The following is a 15,262-nucleotide window of genomic DNA, read 5'->3' as shown; positions in this document are numbered from 1 at the left end:
CAGGTTGTCTTGCATCTGTACTAATTTTGCTTTTGGGAAGATAAATCAGAATGTTAACATGGAATTTGTTTGCCTCTCATAGAAACACCTTTCTGCTGTCTTGGAAAAAGAAGAAAAAGTATCAATGTTTGGTAAAGAGGAGCTTGTTGAGATCCCTATCGTGAGCTCTGCCACTCAGATTGTGCTGAAAGGTTTATTCATGGTTCTTCTATATCTTTTTAAAGATAACAGCAGGTCAGTGTAAACACACAGCCTGAGCTGAGTGGTGGTGGTCAATTCAGCTGCATTGCCAAACAGTCTGTTTCATTTGTGTGACACTTCTGTTATAGTGTCTGAACTCTGAGGAGAAACCAACGTTTCAAAAAGCTTTGGGAAATTTACTTATGTGGGAAGAGTTCATTGAGAACTAATTTAAATACTATCAAATTATATTGGTTTCACTCAGGAATGAATTCAAGTGTTGAAGGAAATTTATTTGAAGGTTAGAAATGAATTTTCTTGATGCATTGCCAAGTTAAATGTGCATGGGTTTTGTTTTTCTATGTAGCTGTTACTGTTTGATTTCTGCCTACTAAATTCCAGCAGCTAGTAATGCTTTCTGCTTTAAACCTTATATTTAAAGATATTAATTACTGCGAGGCTTCATTATTTATCCAAAAGGAGAACTGACAACTATTGAAACTTCACATCTCTTGCAGAGTTACCTTCTTGTAGTGAAGAAGCCTTCACAGCCTGCACGAACAGCTTTTCTGTTTTCAGATACTGCAGCATATAAAATTATTTATACTTAAATTGTAAAGGCTTGTGGCAACATATCATCTTTACCTTTTATGGACTTAATGCTTACAATTTGCTTAACTGTAGTTTTAATATTCTGTGCCTTTTCGTAGGTTTGCAGATGATTACAGAGTTGCTTTGCAACAAACTTACGCTTGGACAAATGAAAACCAACCTGATGTTTCAGATACAAGTGCTTTCCTTGCAAAGACCAAACATAAAAAGAATTTGCGACATAAAACTGCAGTCCACATGCTTAATTTTTGGTGCTTAAATCCTGCTGTGGTAAGCTGGGTGTGAAGGAACTAATTTTGAATGATAGCAAATAGATGTAGCTGATTGCATCTGTTTTCTGAATTCATTTCTCTCTCCAACTTAGGCTTTTTCAGACCTAAATGATGTCAGAACAATTGTTCTGACCTCTGGTACGCTCTCTCCAATGGATTCATTTTCTTCCGAACTTGGTGTGAAGTTTTCCATTCAGCTGGAGGCCAATCATGTTGTCCGGAACTCACAGGTAAGCTCCTGCAGAGTTGTTCCCTCCTTTCAGGTATAATGCTGGCCATTATGAAATAAAGGTAGCTTGCAAATAAAAATACTGACAGATGCGTTCTGCGAGTGTGAAAAAAATGTGCAGACCAGGCTGGTACATGGAATTATGCAATTGTAAAGTAACCTTTTGATTGTGCCCCCTCCATTTGAAGATGTAATGCTGTGCTATTTGGTAATTCAGTTTCATCTCAGTTACTGTGCTCTTCTGAAGTATTTAAGTGCCAGGAGTCATTTGCCTAGAGAGAGATCTCAATATTTTAATTCGTCTTTAAAGTTTCATTGTTTAGCATAATAGAATTTAGCAAATTTTGTGTCACTTACTTTAGTATTAATTTTTTAATTGTGAAATACACAAGGTTTGGGTTGGCACCATTGGAGCAGGCCCGAATGGTCGGAAGCTGTGCGCCACGTTCCAGCATACAGAGACCTTTGAGTTCCAAGATGAGGTGGGAGCACTTCTCCTTTCAGTGTGTCAAAGAGTTGGCCAAGGAATTCTGTGTTTTTTGCCATCTTATAAGGTAAGGAAATCTCTCTTCATATTTTTCCTTTAAAAAACAGCTGCTGTACTTGAAAAACATACTGTGAATTTTTTCGTTCTACACATCAACATGTGGATGTACATAGAATAAATATATTGCAGTAACATAATTATATTGCACTGCAACTTCTTCAGGCTCGTGTTGGCTGCTATGCTGATTTGTTTTTTGAAACAGCAGGCTTGTGTTTGTTTTCAACAATGTCTGCATCTCAGTAATGATGAAAGGAGTACGATTTTTTCTTTGTTTTTTGAGTGCTTCGAACCTATGAAGTAAAAAGAACAACTCTGCATATTCTTTGTATACTATTTGAATGCAGTGTTCATCCATTGCTTTCCTTCTTTCTTGTTTGCTTTCATTGTGCTGAAGATTGTGGTATATTTTTTCCTGAGTCTGATGGGAATTGCTCTCTGGCATCAGCTGAAAAGAATCAGATCTTTCAATTTCAGACTATGTGATATCAAATTTCACTAACAACAGATATCTAATTATGGTTAATTTGTACCTCACAGAAGTTCTGCTTTCTTCTCCGTTAGTTCTGGTTATTTATGGTCAGCTCTAGGGAACAGGAGTATTAACCTGCAATATTAAGCTGTTATTCTTGCCCACTTTTCAGGTAATATTTGCAAGAATTTGACTTTTTTTGGTTTTTTCATTTTAAATTCTAAAAAATCTTAGCAATGCTTAAATAAACAAATCCAAACTCAACAACCAACCACAATAAAACCATGAAAGCCCCTGCTATACAATAAAAAAAAAAAGCCCTGCAGTCTAATGGAAAAACAAAGATTTCAGACCCTTTTGCTCATCTCCAGGGTTCCTTGCAAGAGAATATTTTTTTAAAGTGAAAGAAGACTTGTCTATTATTTTTTTTCCAAGCTTTCATGTTAGTTTGATCATTTAACTGAATGACAAATGATAAAACCAACAAGGGTTAGCAAAGCAAGGATTTTTCTTCGTTTTTATTTCTGAGCGTCTTTAAAGGATTCCAGTCATCAGTGCAGTTACTGGCTGCAGCCATTAGGTGACCACATTAGACCAGGTAATGTGCAGTCAGTGAAAACAGTGGATTGCTGACTATAAATTTGTTCAGCTTAGCTCACAAAACTCTGCTGATACACAAAGGCAACAATCTGAGGACAAATTTTGTACTCAGTTCATTTTCGTAAGGAGTTTGTGGGCATATTTCAGTTTCCACCATCATCGCTGTTCTAATTAGCGTTTAATGTTAAGCAGCATGTGACAGTTGATCTTGTTGCATACAGACCTGGCAAATGCTTTGGGAAGTTTTTAGGAGAATAGTAATCTGAATTGAAGGTATGGAAAGACTTTGTAATGACATTTAGTAAAGAGGGAAAGAGATTGCTGGACAGCTCTGGTACCCTTCCCCCTCTCACTGCCCTTATGCTTTGCTAAAGGTCACCCAGCTAAACACGTTGAGTGTTTTTTCTTTGTGGGAATACTTCCATGAACCCAGCAAAAGTATTGATAAATATAAATTGCAGACAATTGAAGGATGATATTTTAAAATCACATTGCCAATATTTTTCTATGGATGCCCTTTTTCATTCTGCTGCTGCTTTTATTCTGGATTGGGTTGCCTTTAAAACTAAGAGATTAATTTGTTGAAAATACAGAATAATGTAAGCATAAGTATATTAGTACAGGGAAAAGAAGATATTTTTCTTTCATCGTCATACAGAATATGGTTTACCTGCAGATTTGCATTTCAAAACTGCTTCTGAGAGATTTTCATGGGGAGATTGCACCTTTTCAAGAAATTTTTCAAGGCTGTAGAGATAGGATTAATGTACCTGGTCATGTTCCTCACTAAATTAATGATTATGCGTTGGTCTGATATCTTCAAAAATTAGGTTACTTCCAAAATTTCAGTTTCTACTCCTTTAAAAATAAAAGGACAAGAAAAAAAGAGGCAGAAATTGCATCTTAGGCTTTAATAAAATATGAGTGTGTTTTCTGTTCTGTTATGAGAATGGTGTGCTTTCTAGCCTTTATCACTGGGAACAGAGGGAATGGAGGTGTACCACTGCCCACAGGAAGCAGAGGTAGAGAAGCCGGTCTGTGTGGCACGGTGTGTTGTGATGGACTGTGCTGGGAGCAGGGAGCCAGGAGCCAGGTGCTGTTCTGTCATTGCTTGTCCTCTGAGGCAGGGCAATGTCATTATTCAACATCAGAAAAAGAATAAATTTATGGCAAAAGTAGAACAAATCGAACCATTTAATCTTCTTTCAGCTCTTGAAGTTTAAGGGGCTTTTATAAGTTTATGTCTCTGTATTTTGCCTGGGATTTCAGGTAGCATTGTAAATAGTAATGCACCAAGGTGAAAGTGATGAGCCATGTATTCATGTCAGAGCCTGTGAAACTTGAGCAGAGATGTAGTGATTTGTTTCAGACTATTCGAGTGCTGAATAGAAGTCTATTCAACAAGTGCAGATGCCAAAGTACTTGAAAGTTTCCGTGTGCAAATAAATGGAAGGCAAACACATGTCTAAATGTCGCAACTTTAACCTAATCGTGAGAGAACAAGATGCTTCTTATGGAACAGTAGGAATGTCACCAGGGTATGGTGCTATAGGAGCTAGCATTTAAGTCAAAAACTCCAAAAACAGTAGCAGAGAAACTTGCCTTTAATTAAGCATTTGATTGTATATGTACAGCAAATACCTGAGATCAATAATATAATGGACAAAAATGCATGCACAAGCAGAAAACAGTGCACATTTTGTAGTCTTCTGTTATAAAGAGCTGTGATGATGTATTTAATATACAGAGTAATCTCCAGTAACATTATTTTTCAGTAATTAACAAAGTTCCAGCATGTTGATTTTTTTTTTCTTTTTAATATAAACTGAACTTATTAAACTGCAAACCAAGATGCTTTTCAGGGCTACTAAAAAACACACCGTTGATACTGTGCAACAAAAATGCATTTATGTGAAAATCAGTAGCAACTCCAGGAAAAACACTCTATAAAAGAGAATATCAGAAGGTGAAAAGATTACTCAGAAATCTAAGATGCTTTTAAACAAGATTAAGATAAGGACCATTAAGGTTCATGTCGCCGACCTGTCTGCATTAAGATATATCTTGCCTGGTGCCTGCATCTTAGATGATTCATTCAATATGTGTCATATCAAAGTCAAGGTATCCAGCGAGGAGAAAAATGCTAATGCTTATAAATTTTAGTGATAATCCATCATGATGAATTAACTGACCTTTCTTTAGTAGCTCTTTTACAAAATAAGCTCTGGACAATAATGTTAATGTTTTTTTTCTGGTTTTTTTTTTTTTTTTTTTTTTTTTTAGATGTTTGTTAATTTGTATCTGCTAATTATTGACTCATAACTTAGAAGTAAAATCTTTAAAATAGGTGGCCAAAAGGCTTTGGATCATTTGGTTCTTAAAATATTCGCTTGAGAATCAGATTTTTTTCCTACTTTCTCTCTGCACCTTTAAGAAGTAGGTAGTGCCCACCACTGATTCAGATTGATCATATTTCTTCTGTATCTCCTTTCCTTTACAAAACTTTAACTTTTGAAGTCAGATACCAATTTTAATTGATATTTGCATAGTGTTGCTGTGTATTTCTGTTATGCTGCCTCAAATAGATTTGTGGGGGGGATAGCTGGGAAAATAAGGGAATTCCAGGAGTACAAGCCTAAGAATATAGAAATATTAACTTTATTCTTTCTTTGGAGAACCTCTAAGAAGTGGCCAAATGGCCTAAATCTACAGTTTAAATACTACTTGCTGTACTCTCTATGATTTATTTATATTCAAATGTCTGTAGCAGAGATTTTTCTTATACCATTTGTGTTGCAGTGTGTTTTAAAATGCAGGTGGCAGTGGACTGGGGTTTGCAGCTATGCTGCTATGTGGAAGAATTCCACCCTTGTTGAGTTTTAAACTATGAGAGTCACTTTTTCACTGGCAGAAATAAATGCTGAATTTCATTTTGGAGTTTCCATGGATCCTGATGGAAGTTCTGTCGATCTTACTCCATTTTCTTGAGTGTCTTGACTGGTCACCTTGTCTTCAGTAAGGACAGTCAGAGCAGGCAGCCAGCTAACCTGCTTGAACTGGAGCACCTACGTTTGTCACTTAGGCTCTTCACAATTAGGTATCAGCCAAAGTAGAGGTGCCGTTACAGACAAGTGTTTTTTCCCATTCTTTTGGTGTACTGGTCTTGGCAGTGCTACTTGTCTTCAGGTAAGCACACCTCATCAACATCACTTAACTCTCTGAGCAGAGCACAGCAATTGGTCCAACTCGGGCTGTTTTCAGCAGGCAGGCTCTTTGGATTCCCTTTAGGTAGGTAGTTTGGACCTTGGTTTAACCTCTGGCTATTGACTTTCCTGCCATTGCACAGCAGTGTGTCTGCATTGGATATGAGCCCAAATCCTGGGATATTCTGTCTCCTGGCCTGGACATAAATGTGCCACCTCCATATATGACAGGCTGGAGGAGGATCCAGTTTCAGCATTAATTCTGAATGTCTGTCTCTTCTTAGTTCAAGACTTGGTTTTCTGTTGGTTTTTTTTTTTCTTTACTGAGATTTGTTTGAGGTTGGTAGGAAAAAAATAATCTTCAGAGTTTTGTCATAGTGGCAGAAAATGAATTGGGCCTAACGGTGAAAAAAGAGCAGAATCTGCTCATTTCTAAAACTTTCCTGAAATGCAGTTTTGTAAACAAATTATACGAAACCCATTTTTGCTATCATCAATAAGAAAAAATGCTGCTTTCTGACAACTTCTATTTATTTAATGAATTACTTCAATACATTCACAAAAGATGGTAGTCTGTTTGGCCAGGCCTATTAAAAGCATTAAGATTTGAGCACTGGCTGTTAAAATGAGTAAATGGCAATATCACAAAGTTAAACAAATGCCAAAAAACATTTTCCAGAGTACTGGGGTTGTAACAATACCATTAATGAGGGCAAAGAGGTTTTAATGCAATTTGCACGTTCTAAAGTTTCAAAAAGAGGTTTTGAGTTAGTGCATTATTAATGTTCTGAACATCTGGAACTGTGTAAGAGCCATAGACATTGAGCAAGTGCAGGGTTTCCCCACTAGGTCTGATGCTGACTGATTTCCTCCCCAGCGAAAAGCTTGTTTTAAGAAGTTTGAGACAGTAAAATGACAATATCCAGATAAGAGATAAACATTCCACGCTGCCTTTTTGCTTGCAGTGTATGTGGAGGAAAAATTGGAGACCGTTAGGTTTGTGCAGTTAAAAGGTGAATCTGGAATTAAAGAGGAAAATCGTGATTTGCACCCAGATGGGGCTCTGAGGTGCAGTTGCACTGATTGCAGAGGAATTACCTGATGCCACCGGCTGGGCTCCACAAGGTTGCTCACATTTTTCTGTTGGCTGCATTTAGGTATAGTTTGCAGGGATGAATAATCTACCAGGACTAACATTCTCCTTGGTGTACTTGTTTGGTAGCTGCAGGAGTGCTCTGAGGAAGAGATGTGCTGCCATGTGTAGATCTTTGCAGGAAGTGGGAATCTGTTTGCACCCAGCATGTTTTGTGACACAAATATGTAGTTTTAAATTGCATAAACATTAACTTTCTGCATCATTTTAATATTATAACATGTCATTCAGAGATCTACAGCTAAAAAATGAGTCTGTAAAATGTTGTTTCTCATATCACAGAATTGTAGGTGTTGGAAGGGATCTCTGGAGATTATCAAGCCCGCTGATTTCAATGTGTCTATAGTTTCATATGTCATAACCATACTTAATATCTAGCATCACATTCATTGGGATGAAAAGAAAGGAGGCCTTTAAGCAGGCTGGCATATCAGAGACAAGTTATGAAATAATTGTAAATTAATAATGATACTCACTTTCTGCAGAGCATTTGCTTGCTACTCTCAAGGGAAAGGCATTCTCTTACTTCAGAAGCTGTATTTGTTTGAGTCCAACAGCTGCAATGCTGCTATTACAGTATGTAACAAACCCTAAAACCAAGAAAAGGCTTTAGGGAATAGAGTTCTGTCATCCTTGCTGACTCAAATTATGTGCCCATACCTAACAGCTGAGGTAGAGTAAAATGATGGAAGAGAAACTAAACAAGTGAGAACCAGTGTGTGTCCTGGCTGCCGTGGCTCTGTGCGGTGCCCCTTGGAAGTCACTAAGGTTTGTTTCAGGGACTGCAGACTGCTGAGGTTGGTCTTGTGACACCGAAGTGACCCTTTTGGTGTGGGTTTAATTTGAGAAGAAAGACTTATGCCAGATTCTAAAGCTGTGTCTGTTGCCTTCCTATGATGAAAATCTTAGCAGACCGATTTTCGTGTGATGGGGCAGAAAATAAGTGGTCTAAAAAAGCTGAATTTTAATGACTTGAACAGTGCATTTCAACATTGGTACTTAATAAATGCAGATGAAGTTTTCTTTTCTTGTTGACCACTGTTTTTTTTCATTGCTTTTTACTCTCACTCTGTACTAGTAGTTTTCTTTCTGATCTTTATCTCAACTTCCTCATGTTTTGTGGTTTTCTTGCTCCCATTAATCATATACAATATCTTTTCTTTCATTTTTATTCTCCAGTTTTTCGTCACTTAGAACTTTAAATGTCTGTAATATAAACTGTCTTGATATTGGAGCCCTTGCCTTCATCCAAAAGGCCAATTTTCAGGCTTGGGGTGCATTATCTGAGGTGTCTTCTGAGAGCTACAATGGCTCCTTAAATCTTAATGCAATTTCTGAAGTCTACAGTTTCAGTTTATCGCACTGACTCGAGCACAGAGGTATGTGAAAGGCCCTGCATGTGATGGAAGTGTTCAGCCATTGCATCGCAGAACTCTTCACTGAAGACTGCTGAGGTGGTGTTGCCTCAACTAGAAATAACTGCAGCAGAAGGAATATTGAAGTTTATACGAGAAGATAAGTAAAGATTCTTCTGTAAACAGGTGTATAATCTTTGCCCTCAAGTTCTGGTGCAGGCCTCCCTGCTTCGTGTCGTCAGTTCAGTCAAGTTGCTTTGCCAAACTAAACCTGGGGACGGAGCACAGGTGGATCACACCTTGGCAGGATCATTTCTTAGATAATCCTGGAGGCTACAGCAGAAATATTGCCCTAAAATAAGAAAACCAGAGTCGTGCTGAATTACACTCAAAATGAATAATTGAAGCGCTGTAAAATAACTCCTAAGCTTTCAAAGCTGATGCTTGTTTTATTGTAAAGATTTATTACAGTGTTTTCAGTTAGAATTTTTTAACTTTCTGAGTTTTTTGAATCCACTGCTTGGTTACTGATTGCTTTTGACCATCCACTTGCAGTACTTGCAAAGCAGGCTAAGAAAAGATGTGTCAAAGATAATTTGTATACTTTCTCAGGCTTACAACTGACAATCTGAATAGCTGCAAAAGATTTCTTTTCTAAGTAGTATGACCGGCTCCTAAGAATGCTGTGGTTATGGCAGTAATTTTCCTGATTTCTGGGGAATTAGAAGTAATCCATGCACGAGATGATCCAACAGCTTACTGCTGACCAAGGACCTTCTTTCTCCTTGTGATTGTTTTCCTGCTGCTCTAAATTTCGTGTAAGCAATGGGAAGGGATTTCTTTCTTTTTATTTTTTTTCCTCTTTTCTGGTTAGTTTTCTTCTGGCCTTGTGAACTGAGTTGGCTCATCAAGAGGTCAGAAAAGTGTCAGAGATGACTCAAGGGAAGAGCTCATGTAGTGTACCCATGGCTGTGAGCGTGGTCACCCCTTTTACAGCTAGAGCTCAGCCTTGGAGATGGAACAATGCCTGTGCTTTTTTTTTAACATGCTTTTTTCAAAGGTTGACCTTAATATGAGTATCTGTGAAGGTGCTGCTTTGGAAGGTGTGATAATTTGATGAAGTATGGTCTGTAATCAAGTTGTTAGAAACTGTAGCGCTGTAATCTCAGCCTGTGTCTTAAGTGGAGAGTTACTCAGGTGGATATTCTGGGTGAGTGGGAATTTGGGTGAAGTGATATGAAAGAAATGAGATGTTTTGACTTCGCTTACATGAAGAAGTGAGAATTCCAGGACTAGATTAAAGGAGCAGTGAAGTTTGAGCTGTAGGATAAATGGGTCTCCAGTTCCTCTTGGTTTCCAGAGTCTGAGTGACTCATTATTTTCTGACTCTGAAACTTCATAGCATTTTCAATCTGTAAGCCAAATAATTTTGCCTGAGGAGCAGGGAAATTGAACTGCCTAACAAAGTTTTCACGTAATCCTGTTGGAAAATGGCAACAGGAGCCATTTTGGTTACAAAGCTGTCCAAACAACTGCTGCTTTCTGTGAGAAGTGAGGATGAGATGCCCTCAGTTCTTCATTGAGCATTACTGTAGTATCTCCTCCCCAGAGTAGTGCCACAATAAATATCAAGTAGATGGAGGCAGAATATGAATGCAAGCTTGGGAGGTAATTTCTGGGCTGTGGAAATCAGTACTGCAAGAGACTTGAAATTAAGAAGTGCCTTCTGGCAGTTGCTTTTTACGCAGTGCAGATAGACTTGCTGATTGCATCTGATAGAGAATAGGATCTGCAGTGACAGCCTGCGGCAGATTATTGGGAATAATGCATTAAAAAATTATATGCTGTGTTGGTAGATGAGTGCTTTCCTTGTGAATTTCACACCCCGAGAGCAGTGCAGTTTAATATTTTATTGCACTGTTAGTTTAAATACCCTTAGCATACAGCATGAGGAAAATAAACTAAAAATCTATTACTGTTTCTCACTTTTGAGCTCTGACTTGTCAAAGTGCTGCAAGCTGAACTGTTGTACCTAGTTAACATGTACTTTCATTTCTATTGTAATAAGGCTTTTTCCTACCATATTTTTTCCTACTTGCTAAGCAGTAATTGGAAATGATTTTAGGCAGTCAAGGAGTGACTGCACCCAGTTTGTGGATGATGAAGTCCAAACAATAAACAACAATTACACTCGGAATTATTTTTTCCTTGAGAAAGTGGGCTGGAGAGAAGTATTTATTAATAAAGAACAAAATACATAAAAAACATTTTTTTAAGAGGCTGCACCTTGCACAGGTTACATTGCCATTAATGTTGTTCTGTACCATTGCAACCTGCAACTGCTTACGAAATCGTATCTTAGAAAACCAAGATGTAGTTTCCAACTGGGGAAAAACATTGGTGAGAAACCTCTGTTCTTCTGTCTAAGGAACCCTATCTTATCTCTCATTTGTTATCAAAATATTATCTACTTAGTTAGCTGCAGTATATTGATTAAAACTTTTGTTAAAGTCATTGCATAGCCTCTGAAAGTAATTCTTTATTGCCATGACTACAGAAAGTTCTGTCACTCTGCATCTTTGTGTTTTAACATTTGCTCCGTTCTTTCACTTAGAGCTGGGATTGCACGGATCTGTCAGGATGTGGTCCACTCCCAAAGGACAGGTTTCAGATGTCTCTGACAATCAGAGCTGATGTGGTTCCCTGTTTAAAATCATTCCTTAATTTTTTTTCCATAATCACCGATTCAGAGCTGAGCTCTGTGCATACGTTGCATGGTTGTTGCTGAGAAATTATCCGAGTCCTTTTGCATGCCATGATTTGCTGCCTAATGAGGGAAAAATGACCTAACTCTTTTTTCAGGTTGGTTCTCCCTTGTGGCCCCACGCCTCGCTGCTGCCGAGCCACACTCATCCCTTCCTCCTCCTTGGGATGGGGAAAAGAGGTCAGGGATGACTGAGCATGATTTGGGGCTGCAGAAGGAGAGAAGAGCAATACAAGATGCTGACCTCATTAATGAGCCGTTCATATTTTGATTCAGAACCAGGATCCTAAACGCTTCCTTTATATGCAGATTTTCCTGGAGAGTTTTCTATGCATGAAGGATTGCTTTTTTGTTGGGAAGTGCAGCGATAGCCTAGGGTGGATGTACAAGCAATTCTTGTAACACAGAAAGCTGTTGTCTTGGTTAATTTTAAAACCGCAGGAAACAAAACCGTTTTGAACCAGGTTGGTTAGAAACAGCTGTGACAGAGCTCAAAGCCTCCAAATTGTTTTGTGGTAAAACAAGTTGTTGTGTTTTGAAAAAGATTTTATGTATTAGGAAAAAAAAAAAAACACCTCTGTTAACTGTAGAAGTAACATATTAACCATGTTATTCTAGAATCTTTGGCGTGCAAAACATTTCATTTTTCATTACTGTTGTCGCCGTTCACATATTCCATTATTTAAGGAGGTTATTGAAAAATTGATGGTATGTTGGTACCAGAGAGACATCCTGTAGGCTGCAGTGTTGATTTATGGCACATGGAACACAGTTCAGTGCTTCAGTTTCCTGCTGGCGAGCGGCACTTTGTCACTGTCCCTAAAGAAAAATCATACCAGTGAAATCCCCTGTGTTTCCCCCAGGTTGAGTGATGCATACTTTTCCTTCAAATATGATTATGAATTATTCACCTTTTATTGTGCTGGAGTGAGCACATGGTGATCAGAATCTTGTTCTTAATACAGAGTTTTTCACCATGTTCAGGGTTTAGTTTAATTATGTAGTTGAGTTGCACAGCAGCTTTTATCTGTTTTATTTTTTTTCTTCCCCCCCCCTCCCCATGCCTGCCAGCCTGCCTGGCCCAGCACAGCTTTTACCCCACGTTTCCTCTCTCAGCACATGAGACTTGGTCCTGAATGTTTGCTTTTTCCTCTGATGATTGTATAAAATTGTGCTTGGGGCAGTAAGCATGGTACTTCTAAACTTAAGACAACACATTTTCTGCACCAGTTCTTGGCAATCATAGACACCTATGAGGTTTTACTCTTCAAGCTGATTTTCTGTTGTAAAGATAGCATATCAGACTGAGAAATTAGCTAAGAAATTTCTTACAATGGATCACACGGTAGCAATATAGATTTGCTGTTGCGGACAGTTTTCTCCTGGCAGATGTGTATGGCAGAGCAGCCGATTAGAAAACAGCCTGCGTGATCTTTCATCATAACTCAGGGAAGGAATGCAAAATGTCAGAGTTAAGTGTGAGATTTGGGTCGAAGTCTCTCTTCAGCTTCCTGTGTTCTGCCTCCATCCTGCTGGGGTTCTTTCTGCTGAAATGGACTTTTCATGGAGAAGAGATTAACCTACTTAGTATTGATCAACTTCAGCAGTTTGAGTTTTGGAATCAAGGCTGTCGGTGCAAGGCTTGAATTTGTGAAGTGACTTTCCTTCTAACTCCTTTTGCTTTATTTAAATAGATGCACTCCTGTTTTATGCACTTGATTTACGTTTTGCTGTAATAAGAGGGAAGGGTTAGTGGTAAAATTCACATTAGAAAATCTCTATCAGCTGGAAAGGAGAAGCACTTAAAAAAGTGTGTAACATGTTTTCCTTTAGAAAGTTGTACTCATCTGAGTATACATTCAGATCTTGTTCCTTTGCAATCCTTTTGATTTCAGGACTTGTCTAAGCTCTTTCCACATTAGAGTTCCTCTCTGTATTGCCTAGGCTTCGTGTTCCTTAGAACAAAGAAATTCAAGTTTCTAAACATATTGTGTTTCCTGGTTTAATTTTTGGGTTTAAAGTACAATGCTCTTTTTCTTGGCAGGAGAAAAATGCTTGATAATATTTGTTCGTATTTTCAGTTTTACAGTTATGGAGTGTTTCATTACAGAGATTCTATGACACTTTGAGATAGAAATTGATCTGGAATTAGTATTCTGTAAAGGAAAGCTGATTAAAAGCAACACTTCACTTCATTGCTGCTTGTAGCCCCACAATGATAATAAATAGCTGGGGAAATGTGCTTTAGAAGGGAGGCACAGCCTCTCTTGAGTAAGAATAGCATCTTTGTGTGGCCTGTTTCCATTAAAATTCTATATTAAATAAGTTTACTTTTGGCACGTAAAGAAAGCAGTACCTCTTCGTATGCATTTATGTGTGCATTTGGTATTTTTCTTCAGTTACCTGTTAACAGTGGCGAATTGATGTTCTATTCTGAAACCAAATTTTCTTGACAAGTGAAATATTTGGGGCACAGGTATTTTATTTCTTTCCTTCAATTTGAAGCTTAAAATACTTCTAGGTTGGGTTTTTTTTGCGTGTGAATAGATAAGTTATTATTTAGTATCAGCTTAGTCATTCAAAAGAATGAATTTTAAAGACCTCTTTGTATTGTGTTAGCTACGTTCCATAAACATGAAGAGATTTCCATGAATCAGTCTCTTGCTTAACCTTTCATGAAAATCTAATTGAGTGCGAACAACTGCTTGAATAATTCAATGGGCCGCGTTATTCTTGGCTGGTGTAGCCTCAGCCTCGTGCAATGCAAGTGACTGGGTGTCATGCGGAGTTGAGTTTTCTCTGTTGTGGTGATGGATGTGATTAAGAGTAAAATCACAGTTGAAAAATCACAGAGTCTGGAAAGAAAAAGGTAAAAAGATGAAGGTATGGATTAGCTCTGACAACATAGGAGATGACTTGTGGCTGAGAGGTGCACGCTCTTCACACCCTTTTGTAAACCTAATATTTTTGATGATACTCCTAAACATCGGGTTTGATTGTATTCTCTTCATACATGACCTTTTTCTCTTCTTTTTTATTTAAAGGATGTTCTGCTTTTTAGAGCACTCTCTATTAGTAGTTTTGGAGTACTATTTCTGGATTTGTTTGGAGTAATGCTGATCGGAGTTTCTTGATCAGTTCATCCAAATGTTTTCTTCCTTGTTTCTGGAAGGAATCTCAGCTCTTTCATTTCACCCAAACCCTTCCAGGCAGTTGGCTGTCTCTTGTCCCTTCAGTCCTCTTTTCCCATTTCATTACTCTGTTTCCTTTGTATTCACTTTTAACCTCAAACGGCTTTTTTCTTTTAAACATAGAAATAGAATGAAACTACTGTTCTTGTGCCACCACAGTGACTTGGTAAACAATCATTTTCCCCAAGCTGAAGGCTTCTAATAGGTCCTGGAGGTTCTTTGACATTCAGAGAACTTCTGAATACATTCTGCCAACTCTGTCCATTTCCAGAACGTCTTGAGTTCTTAAAGAAGTATTTTTAGTAGAGCCTGTAATACCAGAATGCAAGTGATGTTGGAAAAGGGGGGAGTCTGGCAAAGGATGGTCTCCAAGTCTCCTTTGAAATGACATGAATTTGAGGCCACTCGTGTTTAAGCAACTTATTAAATGCATTCATTTACTGCCCTTATTTTGGGATTATCACTAATATGGAAATGGCTTTATTCTTTCAAAATAGTAGAAGAACATTTGACCAGGTAATTAGCCATCATGCTGAATAGAGAGCTTTCAGAGCAGGAGGAGAGTGGTTAGAAAAAGTTAGAGCTGTAGTTAAGCAGTTGATTCAGCAAGCTGTGCCTCGTCCTGAGAGCTTATTAAAGGTAATGCAGTGCCTATGGAATTAGATACATTATAAAAACATCTGTGCC

At 38.0% G+C, this 15,262-nt stretch overlaps 1 protein-coding gene across 6 annotated transcripts in view; it reads left to right on the top strand.

Moving 5' to 3' along the window:
- The window catches only part of BRIP1 (BRCA1 interacting helicase 1), a 104,034-nt gene that overhangs the window by 12,639 nt on the left and 76,133 nt on the right, over window positions 1–15,262 (top strand). For all 6 annotated transcript variants that reach the window (XR_007380716.1, XM_048966670.1, XM_048966671.1 and 3 more), the window contains exons 11-14: window positions 83–234; window positions 891–1,062; window positions 1,157–1,294; window positions 1,686–1,847. Coding sequence is in view for 5 of the 6 variants with exons in the window: in XM_048966670.1 (XP_048822627.1) it covers window positions 83–234; window positions 891–1,062; window positions 1,157–1,294; window positions 1,686–1,847 (624 nt within the window). In the remaining variant the exon portion in view is untranslated. The remainder of the gene's footprint in view (window positions 1–82; window positions 235–890; window positions 1,063–1,156; window positions 1,295–1,685; window positions 1,848–15,262) is intronic.

The sequence above is a fragment of the Lagopus muta genome, chromosome 20 (assembly GCF_023343835.1).
Source record: "Lagopus muta isolate bLagMut1 chromosome 20, bLagMut1 primary, whole genome shotgun sequence".
Taxonomy (NCBI): domain Eukaryota; kingdom Metazoa; phylum Chordata; class Aves; order Galliformes; family Phasianidae; genus Lagopus; species Lagopus muta.
This window is presented reverse-complemented; position numbering and strand designations above follow the sequence as displayed.